The 15,343-nt window shown below is 47.7% G+C and overlaps 1 protein-coding gene across 1 annotated transcript in view; it reads right to left on the reverse strand.

Moving 5' to 3' along the window:
- The window catches only part of LOC146395405 (uncharacterized), a 67,452-nt gene that overhangs the window by 33,189 nt on the left and 18,920 nt on the right, over positions 1-15,343 (reverse strand). The window contains exon 4 of the mRNA XM_085003182.1: positions 8,490-8,622. Within this exon, the coding sequence (XP_084859308.1) occupies positions 8,490-8,622 (133 nt within the window). The remainder of the gene's footprint in view (positions 1-8,489; positions 8,623-15,343) is intronic.

Genomic DNA, 15,343 nt, shown 5'->3' on the forward strand with positions numbered 1-15,343 from the left:
GCCTTGGAGAACCTGGCTGCTTCACGCCAGGCGGACCTGGAGAGGCCAGAGAGGACGAGCAGAAGCCAGAGGCACCAGCCTGGATACTTCCCACCATCGGCTACGCTAAGGGGATGAAAGGAGAGAGGACAACTGAGAGCCTGGGGTTGCACGGAAGCATCAGTGAGATGGCCCCCGGCAGCTCCGTGCTCAGCACGCGCCCCCGATGCGCTCCCCAGCGCGTCGGCCACCATCCATCGGTGTGACTGTGGAACAGAGAACTGCAGCCAAAATGGCTATGGGAACACGAACTAGGCCCTACAACCATCCTGAAAGGTACCCACAGATACACACCGAGTGAGAAAGATGCGTGACACGTCCGATGACATACAAGGCAAAGGCGTGTACATATCGAGGGAGCCCATTTCTTAACCAAAATTCTGTTTATGCACACGCGTGCAATATGTGTACACATAAACACACTCACGCACACACACGCTCAGTCGGGAAACGTCTGGAAGGGCACACACTGAACGGCTCCTAAGACTGCAGTGGGAGAGGGAGGGAAACTCTCACTATTAAACTCCTGAGACTGCTAAACTCACTAAACTCACTATTAAACTCACTATTAAACTCACAGAGCGTGCATTACTTTTAAGAACTTATTTTATATTTATTGCATTTTTTTATTTTTGTCTTTTGTCTTTTTACGACCACACCCGTGGTATGTGGAAGTTCCCAGGCTAGGGGTTGAATCGGAGCTGCAGCTGCCGGCCTACACCACAGCCACAGAAACACAGGATCCAAGCCACGTCTGCGACCTACACCACAGCTCCTGGCAGCGCGGGATCCTTAACCCACTGAGCGAGGCCAGGGGTCGAACCTGCGGCCTCACGGACGCTCGTCGGGTTTGTTAACTACTGAGCCACAACGAGAACTCCACGACCTTTTTTTTAACACGGAGGAAGAGGATGGCTCCATCTCACAGGCCAGTGCTCGCTGGAAAGGTAACCATGAAGGGACCCCCTCATGCCCCTTCTTTCCCTCCCCCCTGGGCAGGTACAGTCACGAGTTGAGCCCCACCCATGCCAGGCTGGGGCAAGAAGCCTGGGCACAGAGGCAGTAAGCTCCAGGAGCAGCTCACAGGCCTGGAAGGAGGCAGGAAAATCGATGACAAGCGTCCAGCAACGAGGACCTTGAGACAAGAAGGACACAGAAGAGCCAGGCAGGGAGAGCCGGGGTCGGGCAGGGAGACACGGAGGGCGAGGACACCAGGACATCAGACTAGGGCTTTAGAACAAGTCTGACTCAGAGTTCCCTGGTGGCCTCATGGTCAAGGATCCAGCCTTGTCACTGCTGTGCCTAGGGTGACTGCTGCGGCACAGGTTCTATCCCTGGCCCGGGAACTTCCACATGTGGTGGGCATGGCCAAAAATTAAAAAGTGAAAAATTAAAAAGTAAGTCTGGAGTTCCCACTGTGGCTCAGCACGTTAAGAACCCGACTAGTATTCATGAGGATGCAGGTTCAATCCCTGGCCGTGCTCAGTGGGTTAAAGATCCCACATTGCTGTGGCTGTGATGTAGGCTGGCAGCTGCAGCTCCAACTTGACCCCTGGTCTGGGGAACTTCCATATGCTGCAGGTGTGGCCCTTAAAAAAAAAAAAAGATTAATCTGATTCACACGCTGCAGGTCTATTGAAAAGCTGGACGAGCTTGGACAGTTAAGGAATATGGGAACTCTCTGCACTTTTTGTTCAGTTTTTCTGCAAACTCCAAATTGCTCACAAAAATAAAGTCTGTTAATTAAAGAAAAAAAGTGAAATTAAAACCTTCCAACAGACAAAAGGTGTGAGAATTTATCGACAGCAGTCTTGAACTAACGAGAATTGTTAAAGGAAGTTCTTGAAGCAAGAGGATATCTGACAGAAATGGACATTTTACCAAAAGGAATAAAAAGCACAAAAATGGTAACAATGAGAGTGAATATAAAAATACTTCTCTCATTTTAGCTGCTGTAAGAGACGGTGGACTATCCGAAACAAGCGGAGTAACAGGTGCTGTAGGGTCTGTGACACGGGCAGAGATAAAACGTAGAAAAACAGCACCAAGGATGGGCATGGAGAGACGAGCCTATTGCTTTAAGGTTCTTAGGCTCTAATCTGCCTGCATGCATAGTGGTATAATTTTATTTGAACATATGTTGTGATAAGTTAAAGGAATATATGATAATCCCTAGAAAAACCAATAAAAAATTTTTAAACGAAGTAGAACTAAGAAGTGAGAGTTCCCGTCGCAGCTCAGTGGAAATGAATCTGACCAGGATCCAAAAGGACGCAGTTTCTCCATCCCTGGCCTCGCTCAGTGGGTTGAGGATCCAGCGTTGCCGTGAGCTGTGGTGTAGGTCACAGATAAAGCTCGGATCTGGCATTGCTGTGCCTGTGGTGTAGACCAGTGGCTAAAGCTCTGTTCCGATGCGACCCCTAGCCTGGGAACCTCCATATGCTGCAGGTGCAGCCCTAAAAAGAAAAAAAAAAAAAGTCAATAGTGGAGATAAATTGAAATTATGAAAAAACATTTGGTTTTTCTTAAAAAGAAGGGAAAAAAGGAAAATAGCAAGAAGAATTGGGACAAATAGAAAACAAAGAGCAAGACAGTAGATTCAAACCAGACCATATCAATAGTAAGATCAAATGTAAATGACCTGAACAAATTAAAAGACTTAAATTGGATAAGAAAGCAAAACCCAACTAGGTGGTTTCTACAATAACCACGCTTTAAATATAAGGTACAAACAGGGTAAAAATAAAAGCGTGAGCAGGACTTCCCTGGTGCACAGAGGGTTAAAGACCCCTGTTGTTACTGCTGTGGCTTGGGCTGCAGCTGTGCCTCAAGTTCAGTCCCTGGCCTGGGAACGTCTACGTGCCACAGGTGGAGCCGTAAAAAGAAAAAAAGAAAGGAAAAAACCTCCAAGGAAGAAAATAATACAGATTAGAGCAGAAATTACTGAACTTGAAAATAAACATACAACATAGAAATTCAAAGGCAGGGGTTCCCATCGTGGTGCCAGGGAAGCCAACCCAACTAGGAACCATGAGGTTGTGGGTTCCATCCCTGGCCTTTTGCAGTGGGGTCAGGATCCAGCGTTGCTGTGGCTGTGGTGGAGGCTGGCAACTGTAGCTCTGATTTGACCCCTGGCCCGGGACCTTCCATATGCCGCGTGTGCAGCCCTAACAAAAGTAAAAAAAAAAAAAAGAAGAAGAAGAAATTCAAAGGCAAACCTGATTCTTCCAAATAACTACTACAATTGATACTCCTCTGGTAAGAATCAGCCCAGGGAGAAAAGAGAAAAGGACAACAAGAACCCACCCCGGGAAGGGAAATGGGGCCACACTACAGATTTCACAGACACCCCAAAGGAAATCACCACTTTCCAACACAACGAAATAACCGATCCAAGCGACGGCGCTCTGTGAGCACTGAAATCACTGCAAGAAAGGCTGGGGAGGCGTTTTATACAGAAGGAACTGAGCGCCTGCGCCCGCTGCTCACTGCTAACGTCTCTGAAAGTGGGACGACCAGACATGTGCTTCCTGATGTTCTGTACTAACGAGTACGCAAAACAACCCGGGAAGTATCATCTAAAAAAACCAAAGCAGAATCTAATCAACTCTCCAAGTTTAATTTTCAGTTTGCAGAAAACACGGAGAACCAAGGCACAGGTTAAATTACACCATGAGAACAAGGACCACCAAATCCAGAATGTGGAAAATTCTGCAAGACTAATGACCCCCTTCCACGAATAAAGGATGTCAGGAAGGAGGAGAGGGAGAACCAATTAGAGAGGAAAAGAAACTTCACATCGAAAGGAAAACACGATAAACCAAAGAAGACTTCAGAGACGCGTCTACCTAGTGAAACGTGTGGACCTCACGTGGATGGTGATTCAAACCCACCAACCATAATAAAGTATTTTGAGACAGTCAGGGAAAACTGAACACAGATTGGGCTGACTGGCAGGCATTACTGGTAAGCTTCTTAAGTGTGATAAGGATACCGCAGTTAAAGTCTTTAACTGGGCAAAATGATGTAGCTTAGATTTCCTTCACAACACACGGGCAAAAAAGGCGCAGAACTTCTACAGAGCAAATGACCAAACTGATATATTGGGTCATTAAAGAGAACCTCGATAAAGAGAAAGATATACCATGTTGGTGGAGCAGAAGTCTAAATACTATGGAGACAGCAGTTCTCTGCAAAGTGACAGAGAGAGTCCAGGCAAACTCTCAAAGGCCCAATAGGTGTTGCTTTTGTTTTGCTGCATTAGAATCTGATGAGCTGATTTTGAAATTTGTACAGAAATGCAAAGGACCAAGAATAACAAGTCACGCCAAAGAAGAAAACCAAGGTGAGAATTCTTGCTCTGCCAAATATCAAGACTTACTGCAAAGCTACAGTAATCAAGGCCCCAAGGCATTGGCTGAGAGGGAGACAGACAGACCACTGGAGGATGAAAGAGTCCACAACGCAGACTACTGAGCACTCCACGACCCCGGGGAGAAGCAGCAGCACAGACAGTCATAAACAGATGCTGGATTAAACAGAGATGGCTCTGGGAAAAGGATGTATTTTTTGGTAAGTGGTGTTAGGAAAGAGAAGCTGAACTGCTCTTCCACACGATGAATAAAAATCAATTTCAGGAGTTCCCTGGTGGCTCGGTGGGTTAAGGATCAGGCATGGTCACTGCTGTGGCATGGGTTTGATCCCTGGCCCAGGAAAGTCTGCATGCCTCGGGCGCAGCCAAGAAGAAAAATCAATTGCAGATGGATTATAGATCTAATGTGAAAGGAAAAAAGAACAAAAACAAAAACTGAAGCCTTTAAAGCAACATGAAAGAACATGTTTATGATCTCGGGATATAGGAAGACATTTTAAAGACACGTCAACAAGCACCAAGGATAAAAGAAAATGCTGATAAATTTAACTACATCCAAATGAGTAGTTTCTGGTCACCAGAAGGACACCATAAAGAGAGCTAAACACAAGCCACAGACTGAGGGAGGGAGGGCTGACAAAAGGTAGGAATCCAGAGCGCACCCTGACGCCTGCAATCCGATAAGAAAAGACGAAGGATTTAAAGAGGCACGTCACAAAAAAGAAATTCAGGTGTTCAACCAGCACTGGAAAAGGTGTCCACACTCACAAACAAGGAAAATGTACGTTACAATCACAAAGCGATGCCGTTACAAACACCACCACACCACCGGGCTGGCTACGCGTGTGAAATCCGACAACACGATTTGGCAGATAAGACGAAGGGGAAGGCTGGAAGTGTAAACCACGACAACCGCTCTGGAAAACTGGCACCGTCACTCACGCAGGTGATAAGCATAGCCCGTCACGTAATAATTCTTTCCTGGATACGCGCCTCAGAGAAACGCGCCCCCGTGTGCACCCAGGACCTGTGCACAGGAGTGCGCCCTGCTGAGTGTTCCCAGCAGAAAGCTGGAGCTGCTGCGACAACAGGAGACACAGGCCAACATGGGCAAACCACAGGGCACTGCTGGCAGAGGAACGAACGCAAGACCACATACAAATCACAAGGTGGAACAGCCCATACGATTTCTTGTATCTCAAGTTCAGAAACAATAAAATGAAATTATCTTCCTTGGAGGCAGAAACTCAGGCGCTAACCCTCGAAGGGAACGGAGGATGTGAGAAACACAAAATCTGGTGGCATCAGGAACTGGGGGAGGACACTCCCCCAGGGTGGCCGGAGTAGGGGCCACATGAGCAGTGTGTGCACGGCTCGTGACGTTGCATGTGTGTTTTATCCAATTCCCTGTATGTGGTCCAGTTCACAAAGAAGAAGTCTTACCCTATTACTACTGTTTTGGCTGTGCCCACAGCACGTAGACGCTCCTGGGCCAGGGATCAAACCCGAGCCACAGCAGGTAACGAGACTGATTCCTTAACCGGTAGGCCACCAGGGAACTCCTAGAAGAAGTTTTAAAGAAAGCCAGAAAAAAGAAAGAGATGATAGAAGAAAACATATCTGGTCATCTCAATAGATGTAAAAGAAGCAGGGCACAAAATTTAGACCCCACCGAGGATTTCCGAAAATGCTTAGAGATTTTGTTCAATAAAATAAATAACCTGTATTCTTCAAAAATGTCAATAGTATCACGAGAGGCACAGAAAGGCTGAGAAACTGTTAGAGATGAAAGGAAACTAAAAAAAACAAGAAAATGAAATGCAACACATGATGCTAAAAATCAAATAAAAAACCCAGCTATAAAGGACACTATTAGGACAACTGGCAAAATTTGACTAAAATCTATACGTTAAATGACAGCACTGTCTCCAGCTTAAATTTCCGGATTTTGATCATTGTGCTGGGATCATGCAAGTGCATGATGAATGTCCTTGTTCTTAGAAGAATGCACACTGCAGTATTTAAAGGAAAAGCAACATAAAATATATAACTTACTCTCAAAGGGTTTAGAAACGAAAGGAAAAATAAAGAGATATAAATCAAACCTGGCAAAATGTTAACAAGTGACAAGTCGGAGTGAAAGATGTATAAGAATTCTTTCTACTATTCTTGAACTTTTTCTGGAGGTCTGAGATTATCATTTAAAGTTTAAAAATAATCTCCTATCAAAATAGAAATATAAAGAAATATAAATTTTCTTAAACTAATAAGCATCTTCTAAAAAAATAAAACAAGATACGAAAGGAAGAAATAACACCACCATTTTTCACAGACAACAGCACCCTAGTACATAAAAAACCCACAGAATCCATAGGAAAGTTATTATAAGTTAATAAGTGAACTTAGCATAATCAATGGAAATGAAATCAAAATATAAAATCAATTCCATTTTCATATGTCAGCAACAATTAGAATATAAATGTTAAGAAATGATACAATTCACAGAAGTATAAAAGATCAAATACCAGAGTTCCCACTGTGGCTCGGCAGGTTAAGAACCGGACTAGTATCCATGAGGATGTGGGTTCAATCCCTGGCCTCTCTCAGGGGGTTAAAGGATCCATGTTGCCATGAGCTGTGGTGTAGGTTGAAGATGCGGCTCAGATCTGTTGCTGCTGTGGCTGTGGGGTAGGCCGGCAGCTCCAGCTCTGATTTGACCCCTAGCCTGGGAACCTCCACATGCTCTGGGTGTGGCCCTGAAAAGAAAAAAGAAAAAAAAAAGATCAAATACCTAAGAACTAAATCTAACAAGATACAGAAGACTTCTATGACAGAAAACCAGGTATTATAGTTTTGTAGTTATTTATGTGGATGATATATGTGTGTACAAACACACACGCACGAGGAAGCTGAAGAAAATATTAAAAACGGGAGGATCGGGAAACGAAACACTGCGAGGATGTCAATTCTCTACATCCTGATTTATAGATGCAATGCAATGCCAATGAAAATGCCAGAAGGCTGTGGGTTTTTTGCCTAGAAGTTGATAAACTGGCACTAAAATACATTTGGAAATGCACAGGGCCAAGAACAGCCAGGACGGTTTTGAGGAACCAAGCCGTAGGACTCTGTGCCCGACACCAGGACTCTGAGAACAAAGCTGCAGGATCAAGAGTCGGCGGTCCTAGTGGGGTCCCAGTGCCACGGCAGGTAAACAGACCCACACGGCGGGCTGGAGAGTCTACCAGTGGACCCCGACGGAAGACCAAGGGGGTGTCGGAGCACAAAGGAGGCACCTGCCGAAAGGGGCCCTGGGGCAACTGGAGACCAGCCCGAGGGAAGGAAACCGGCCTCCCCCCGCACATCTCAGACAAACACGCACTTCCATGTGGGGGGCTGTGGATCCAGAGGTGACTCGGAAAACAATACAACTTCAGGGAGATGGGGTGAGAAAATACCGTGGTGGCCTTGGCGGAGGCAGATGGGCTACACGGGACTTGAAAAGCACCAGAAAAAAAAATCAAAGAAGAAGGTGATAAACCATGGACCACATTTAAATGAAGAAACTCATCATGCCGCGGCCGGGAAGCTGCCAGGAGGCCGTCACCTGCCCGCTGGTGAGACGGGGACAAAAGCTGGGCTCACGCAGCAGCAACTGCTGTGAGCCTCCTGTGACGTAACCAATGTAAAAGCACCGATTATCACCTTGCAACAGAGCAGTGGAAGCAAGAAAAGGCACGCAGGGCGACGGAACACGTCCTCCGGGGACAAGGAGAGGCCGCGGGGGGCGTCCAGAGGGCTGTTCCCGGGGAGCCGCACGGCAGGGGCAGGAAGGAGCGCCTGGAAGGGTGAGCCGGGACAGGACAGGACGGAGGCCCCTCCCGTCTGGGCAGAGGGAAGCGCCGGCTGAGTCAGGTTTGGGCGCCTGAGAACTGAGAGGGACCCCGGCCGCTGCTTTCTCCACAAAATGAGAGCGTGCCCTGCCCTCCTCAAGTCCCCAGAAGCTGTCACAGACCGGTGGCCGCCTAAACCAGCCACGGCAGAGAGCGGTGACGCTCCAAGGACGGGCTGGGCTTACGGCTTGAAGATGCTATCGCTGAAAGTGGACTCTTCCAGGCAAGTGAGCGGTGGCAGGTTCTCCTGGTCCGGAATGTCCGAGAAGGCTGTCACCCTCGATCGGTGACCATCTGGCCCGAACTCCTCAAATCCATCTAGAGGGGAAGAGGGAGACCACACCTGTAAGTGCGCCTCATCCGTGACAGGTGGCACCTGGGCAAAGAGGGGGCCCGGTCCTGCCGTCGTCCTTCCCAGCTGCCGCCTCTGAGAACTGCAGACCTGACAACCCAAGAGAAGGGGGCTGAGGCCAGAGCCACCAAAAGAGCCCAGCGCCGCCTCCTAGGCTGTCTGATGCCGCATGGCCTCTCACCGCCGCGGGGGGAAGCTCTCTGCTATCGGGGACACAGAAGCTACTGACAAGGATGCTCACTTGCCCTTGGGAAAAATGTCCACGGAGCTCTACGCAAACACCTTGCAAACAGGCAAAAGAAAAAGACCCCTAAGCCAGACTGGCGGAAAGCCCGCGGCGGATCTGTCCTGGCCTGAAGGCACTCAGCAGACGTCCCTTCCCACCCCCACACACACCCCCCGCCTGGCCACACCAGCCAGACCCCTCCGCGTGGATGTCCATCAGGTGCCCCCAACTCACTCTGGCCTAAAAGGCCAGCCGTCACGCTGCCCCTTCCTCCTCAAGGCTGCTTTTCCTGTGCCCCCGCCTGGGCGCCAGCACCACCCTCCATCATCCTGGGCGGCTGAGCTCAGGGACTCTGCAGCCAACCCCCACCCCCTGGCACAGAATGAGTCCCCCAGCTACTACTCACTAGCTGCGTGACCAGAGTAAGGGACCTAACCTGTCTACACTCCTACATTTTGATACATAGGGGACATAAGGCCCTGTCTGGATGATGCTGGAACAAGTGAGTTCATGCATGTGAAGATCGGCGGGGGAGTTCACTGTGGTGCAGCGGAAATGAATCGGAATAGTACCCATGAAGGTGCGGGTTTGATCCCTGGCCTCGCTCAGTGGGTGGGGGATCTGGCGTGGTTGTGAGCTGTGGTGTAGGTCGCAGACACAGCTTGGATTTCACGTTGCTGTGGCTGTGGTGTAGGCCGGCAGCTGCAGCTCCGACTGGACCCCTAGCCTGGGACCCTCCATATGCCACAGGTGCAGCCCTAAAAAGAGGGAAAAAAAAGACCGATGGGATCTGGCCCTTCATGATCCGGCCTTGACCCTGGCCGCCACTTCCACCCTCCACACGCCCGCGCTTCAGGGGCTTAAAGGCTTCCTTTCCATTCCATGCATTGGAATAACTGGGTGCGAAACACGACTGGTGCAAGAGTAGTGCAAAACATGACCAGTGCAGGTGCCCACCTGGCAGATAGGAAAATGTGGTTGGTTAACTTAGGCGGTAATTGATGAGAGTCGAAAACTAGGGAGGACACGTTTATGCTCAGCTGCTTACTTTTCTTTGAAACACTAGCCACATTTTTTTTCTCGACTAATTCTTTTAGGCTAGTAATTAGAGCCTATTTAAAACGTACACTGCATAACGGTTACCCAGAGAATTTTAATAAAGAATTACACTTTTGTGAAAAAAAACATGTGTGGGGCACAATCAGATATGTCATTTCTCTGCAGGATCCCTGCTGGGGGGGACCAGGCCCCCAACCACGGTCACTATTTTCTTTTTCTTTTGTTGTATCTTTTTAGGGCCGTACCCGCGGCATACAGAGGTTCCCAGGCTCAGGGTTGAATCAGAGCTACAGCTGCCAGCCTACACCGCAGCCATAGCAACGTGGGATCTGAGCTGTGTCTGCGACCTACACCACAGCTCACGGCAACGCCAGATCCCAGCTGCATCTGTGACCTACACCACAACCGCAGCAACTGGGCCAAGCCCCATCTGTGACCTACACCACAACTCACGGCAACGCTGGATCCTTAACCCACTGAGCGAGGCCAGGGATCAAACCCGCATCCTTATGGATACTAGTCGGGTTCGTTAACCACTGAGCCATGACGGGGACTCCGGTCTGAGCTATTTTCAATGCATTTTGAGGCCCAGGAGGAACCTGCAGCCTCCACCCCACGCACATTTACAGAGCACTGTGGACCCAGCTATAAAGCAGTGAGGTCAACGCAGACAGCTCCAGGACCTGGCGATAGCCACAAACACACAAACTCAACGCTTTTCATAAGCATCAGGTTTCAAAAGATCTCCTGAGGCCCAAGTGTGTACCTCCTGGGTGAAGAACTCACTCCTGTCTTAAAGTAACAGAAAACACCCAGGCATCCTTCAAAAAACTCTGTTTATCAGAGAAGGAAGAACTTAGCAATCAGTTCTACAAAAGAATAACTGTTATTAGAGCATACTGATGATTCTACTACACTAACTATATAAAAACTACACTAACTATATACATGGAAATAAAAGCTATAATCCATAAAATACTGGACAAGAACGAAACTTGACTGGTTCCTTGCTACCAGCCAGGAGCTGTGCTAAGAACTTTCTGGACAGGCACAGCCCACTAAACCCTGACAATAACCACACTGGTTCATGTGTCTGTTAAGGGAACTGAAGCTTAAAGAGCTTAACAAAGTTGCCAAAGGTCACACAGCTAGAGAGCCTCAGGGTCAGACTTTGAACCCCAAACAGCCACACTCCAGAGGCTGCAATATGTTTTACTGCCAGAGAGGAAATCGAACTTTTCGTTTTCAAAGCACCCCCTCCCTCTTCTCCATCTGGGATTCAGCCACAGTGGCTTTTTCTCTTAGTTCTTCCAACGCACCAAGATCCTTGGCCTCGGTGATTCTGTACCTGTCTTTCCACTGGCTGGGGCACCATCACATCTTAACCCCCGCCTCCCCCAGCGTGGGGATCCAACCATGAGGTCGCGGGTTTGATCCCTGGCCTTGCTCAGTGGGTTAAGGATCCAGCATTGCTGTGGCTGTGGTGCAGACCAGCGGCTACAGCTCCAATTAGACCCCTAGCCTGGGGTCTCCATATGCTGCAGGTACAGCCCTAAAAAGCCTCCATATGCTGCAGGTACAGCCCTAAAAAGCAAAAACAAAAACAAAAGAAACACACCAAACACTGAAAAAAAGTTATAATATGGAATCATAAAGAAGCAAGACGGAACCTTAGAACAGGCCTTGATAAATTCCCTCATTTTTTGTGCAGCACAGGAAACTACTCAATATTCTGTAATAACCTATATGCGGAAAGAATCTGTAAGAGAATGAATATATGTATGTGTATAACTGAATCCCTTTGCTGTGCACCTGAAACTAACACAACATTGTAAAGCAATTCTACTCCAATAAAAATAAATTAAATTTTCTTAAAAAATTCCCTCATTTTACAGACTGTGCCCCCAACACTGGCAGCAGAAATGGGATCCTTAGCACGAAAGGTTCTGCATTCCAGCCCAGGGCTCTTGCAAGAGATGTGCAGGAAAGCCTGCGGAGATGAAGGCGGAGAGAACCACCGAGCCAAAGGGAATGGGTACGGTCCCCGAGGCAACTGAAGGAAGGCAGGGGAGCCCTCCACTTCCAGACCCTCGAGGGCCACACAGAGACAGAGGTTCCTGCCTAGAAGCCCAGGCGAGAAAATCAATGAAACAGTCGTCAAGCACTAGACCACAGACAGGCAGCCGGCACCAGGACCTCTCGGAGGACGGTCGCAAACAAGGAGAGCCCGAGGGTGGCAGGGGTGTCTTGGCTCCCCTGCAGGAAGCGTGAGGAGGCCAAGGCAGTGGGTGCTCAGGAGACGGGGGCACAGCAGAGCAGCCCCTGGAGAGCACCCAAGCATACAACTGCTTCAGCAGAGTGTGACATGACACTCCGTGGTCAACACTGACCACCTACACACAGGTAGGTCTAAAGCACAAGGGTTTTAGGTTGGTTGGTTGGTTGGGTTTTTGGCTTTTTTTTTTTTTTTTTTTTTGGCCACACCTGTGGCATGCAGAAGTTTCTGGGCCAGGGATCAAACCCGAGCCACAGCAGTGACCTGAACCACAGAAGTGACAATGCCAGATCCTTATGACACTCGTAGGAGGATAAAGAGCCACAGGGTGAATTTGAAAGAAAAATATAAAACCCCTATGGAAAAGGAACTACACTTAGGGCGGGAGCAGGGTAAGGAGTAGTCACTCCTGAGAAATCAAAGCCGCAGCCGTGCATGGTCCATGACTATAGAGTCCAGACTTGCAACGACCTATAAAGTGTAGGAGCCCCACACCGAGCTACTGGGAGGAGCACTGCCCAGATTTATTCTAATTCCAGGTAGCTCTGGTGAAGCAAACTAGCTCTTCTTTTTTTCTTTCTTTATTTCTTTTTTTTTTTTTTTTGATTATTTTTTCCCTTTTTATGACTGCACCTGTGGCATATGCAAGTTCCAGGCTAGGGGCTGAAATCAGAGCTGCACTGCTGGCCTACACCACAGCCACGACAACCCCGGATCTGAGCCACGTCTGTGACCTATACCACAGCTTGCAGAAACACCAGATCCTTCCTTAATCCACAGAGGCCAGGGATCAAACCTACATCCTCACGGATACTGTGTCAGGTTCTTAACCCACTGAGCCACAAGAGGAACTCCAAACAAGCTGCTCTAAAGACTTTCTCAATCCAATAAGCAAGCAACTGCATAAAATAATCCCTGCTGAAGATAAACATGTGATTAAAAAATTTTTTCAAACTATAGGTGGTTACAAACCATTAAGAAGAAGAGTTAGTAGACACAGCAAAGGAGAATTTGCACCTCAAGATTAGAAATATTAGAAAAACTTAAAATAGATTATCAAATAATTATGCACAGAATTGAGCAGGATTTTGAAAGCAGATATCCTAATGAAAAAAAAAGAGAGTGGGAATGGGAGTAATAGGCACATTTGGAAAAGAACCAAGTAGAAATGAAAGAGAGAGACAATTTAATTAAGAATTCAGTAGCTGGTTTAAATAGCCGTTTAGACATCGCTCAAGAGAGAGTTAGTGAGCTGGAAGATTGATCTGACAAATCACCCAGAACACTGCACGGAGAACTGAAGAGTGGAAAATACGGGCCAGCAACTAAGGCGCATGAGGAGCGGAACACGAATGTCCAAGATTAAGTCCAACGGGAATTCCAGAAAAAGGGATCGGTGAAGATAGGAAGGGGCGAGGTTCAAAGAGTTAATGACCAACGAACGATGTTCCAGGAGGGGAAAAAAAATGATGAATATTCAATTTGAATATTCAATTTAAAGAAGTACAAATCCTGAACTGAATGATTAATAACACACTTACACTTAGATGCACCACAGATCAACGGCAAAGAAAGGCAGCTAAAGAAAATAGAAAAATACAAGATGAAATTCCAGACCTCTCACTTAAAAGATGTCAGAGGTGTAACATGTGATCGACAGGAGTGTGGGGGGAGTCCCCACTGTGGCGCAGGATCAGTGGCATCTCTGCAGCGGCAGGATGCAGGTTCGATCCCCAGCCCAGCGCAGTGGGTTAAAGGATCTGGCATCGCTGCAGCTTTGGCGTAAGTTGCAGTTGTAGCTGGGATCTGATTCCCTGGCCCAAGAACTGCATGTGCTGCAGGGTGGACACACACACACACACACAAAAGTGTCGGGCCCTGAGTCAAAAAACCTGATTCTGAAATCCAGCTCTGCCTCTTACTCTGTACTCTGGATAAATACCTTACCTCTCTGGCTCTCGGCTTCTCACTCTGATAAAATGGACGATGACTTCAGATGATTGTTGTGGTGCAGATTAAATGACAGGAGATAGATGTAGTTATACGGCATTCGACACACATAAGCACTTTGAAAATATCAGCTGCTCTTAGTATTATTATTCAATCACCGAGCACATTACATACTGGTATTGCTTATGTTTCTACCTCCAGAGTTCAGGACAGCCACAGCCACCAGGGGGCCGTGGGTGGGGGCGGGGGCAGAAGGATGTCCCCAAAAGGAAAACAACAGAGAGGGGACTTTGTATTAAACTCGGCCCAAACTCTGTCTTGACTCCTAAACCGAGCGTTTGTGCGGCAAACTCCAGCACAGCTAAGGCTAAGAAAACTGAACTGAGCTCTGGGCTTCCATCCACCCCAGGAGTGACAGTGGCAACAGTTTGACCTCAGCCAACTTAAGTTCCTACTAAAACAAAACAAAGTAAAGTAAAGTAAAGTAAATAGGAGTTCCCGTCATGGCTCAGTGGAAACAAACCTGACTAGTATGCATGAGGACATAGGTTCGATCCCTGGCCTCGCTCAGTTGTTAAGGATCCGGCATTGCCCTGAGCTGTGGTGTAGGCTGCAGATGCGGCTAGGATCCAGCATTGCTACGGCTGTGGCCTAGGCTAGCAGCTACAGCTCCAATTTGACCCCTAGTCTGGGAACCTCCATATGCTGTGCAAACATAAAAAAAAAAAAAGAAAAGAAAAGGCAAAAATAAATAAATAAATGAATAAAATGAAACAGAAAAATCACACTCTTTGGAGACATACACCAGAATCCAGAGATATTTACAGAACATAATATTTACAATAGCCAGGTTACAATCCAAAATTACTCAATACACAAACAGAAAACATAAACTAGCTAAAAGAGAAAACACTCAAAGCAGGAGTTCCCCTCGTGGTGCAAAGGAAATGAATCCAACTAGGAACCATGAGGTTGTGGGTTCAATCCCTGGCTTCTCTCCGTGGGTTAAGGATCCAGCGTGCTGTGAGCTGTGGTGTGGGTCGCAGACACGGCTTGGATCCCGAGTTGCTGTGGCTGTGGCGTAGGCTGGCAGCTACAGCTCTGATTAGACCCCTAGCCTGGGAACCTCTATATGCCAGGGGAGCGGCCCTAGAAAAGGCAAAAAGACCAAAAAAAA

This window comes from Sus scrofa, chromosome 17 (assembly GCF_054392235.1).
Source record: "Sus scrofa isolate SSC_HxYL_T2T_F1_AM1 chromosome 17, Sscrofa_HxYL_maternal_Yorkshire_Landrace_v2.0, whole genome shotgun sequence".
Taxonomy (NCBI): domain Eukaryota; kingdom Metazoa; phylum Chordata; class Mammalia; order Artiodactyla; family Suidae; genus Sus; species Sus scrofa.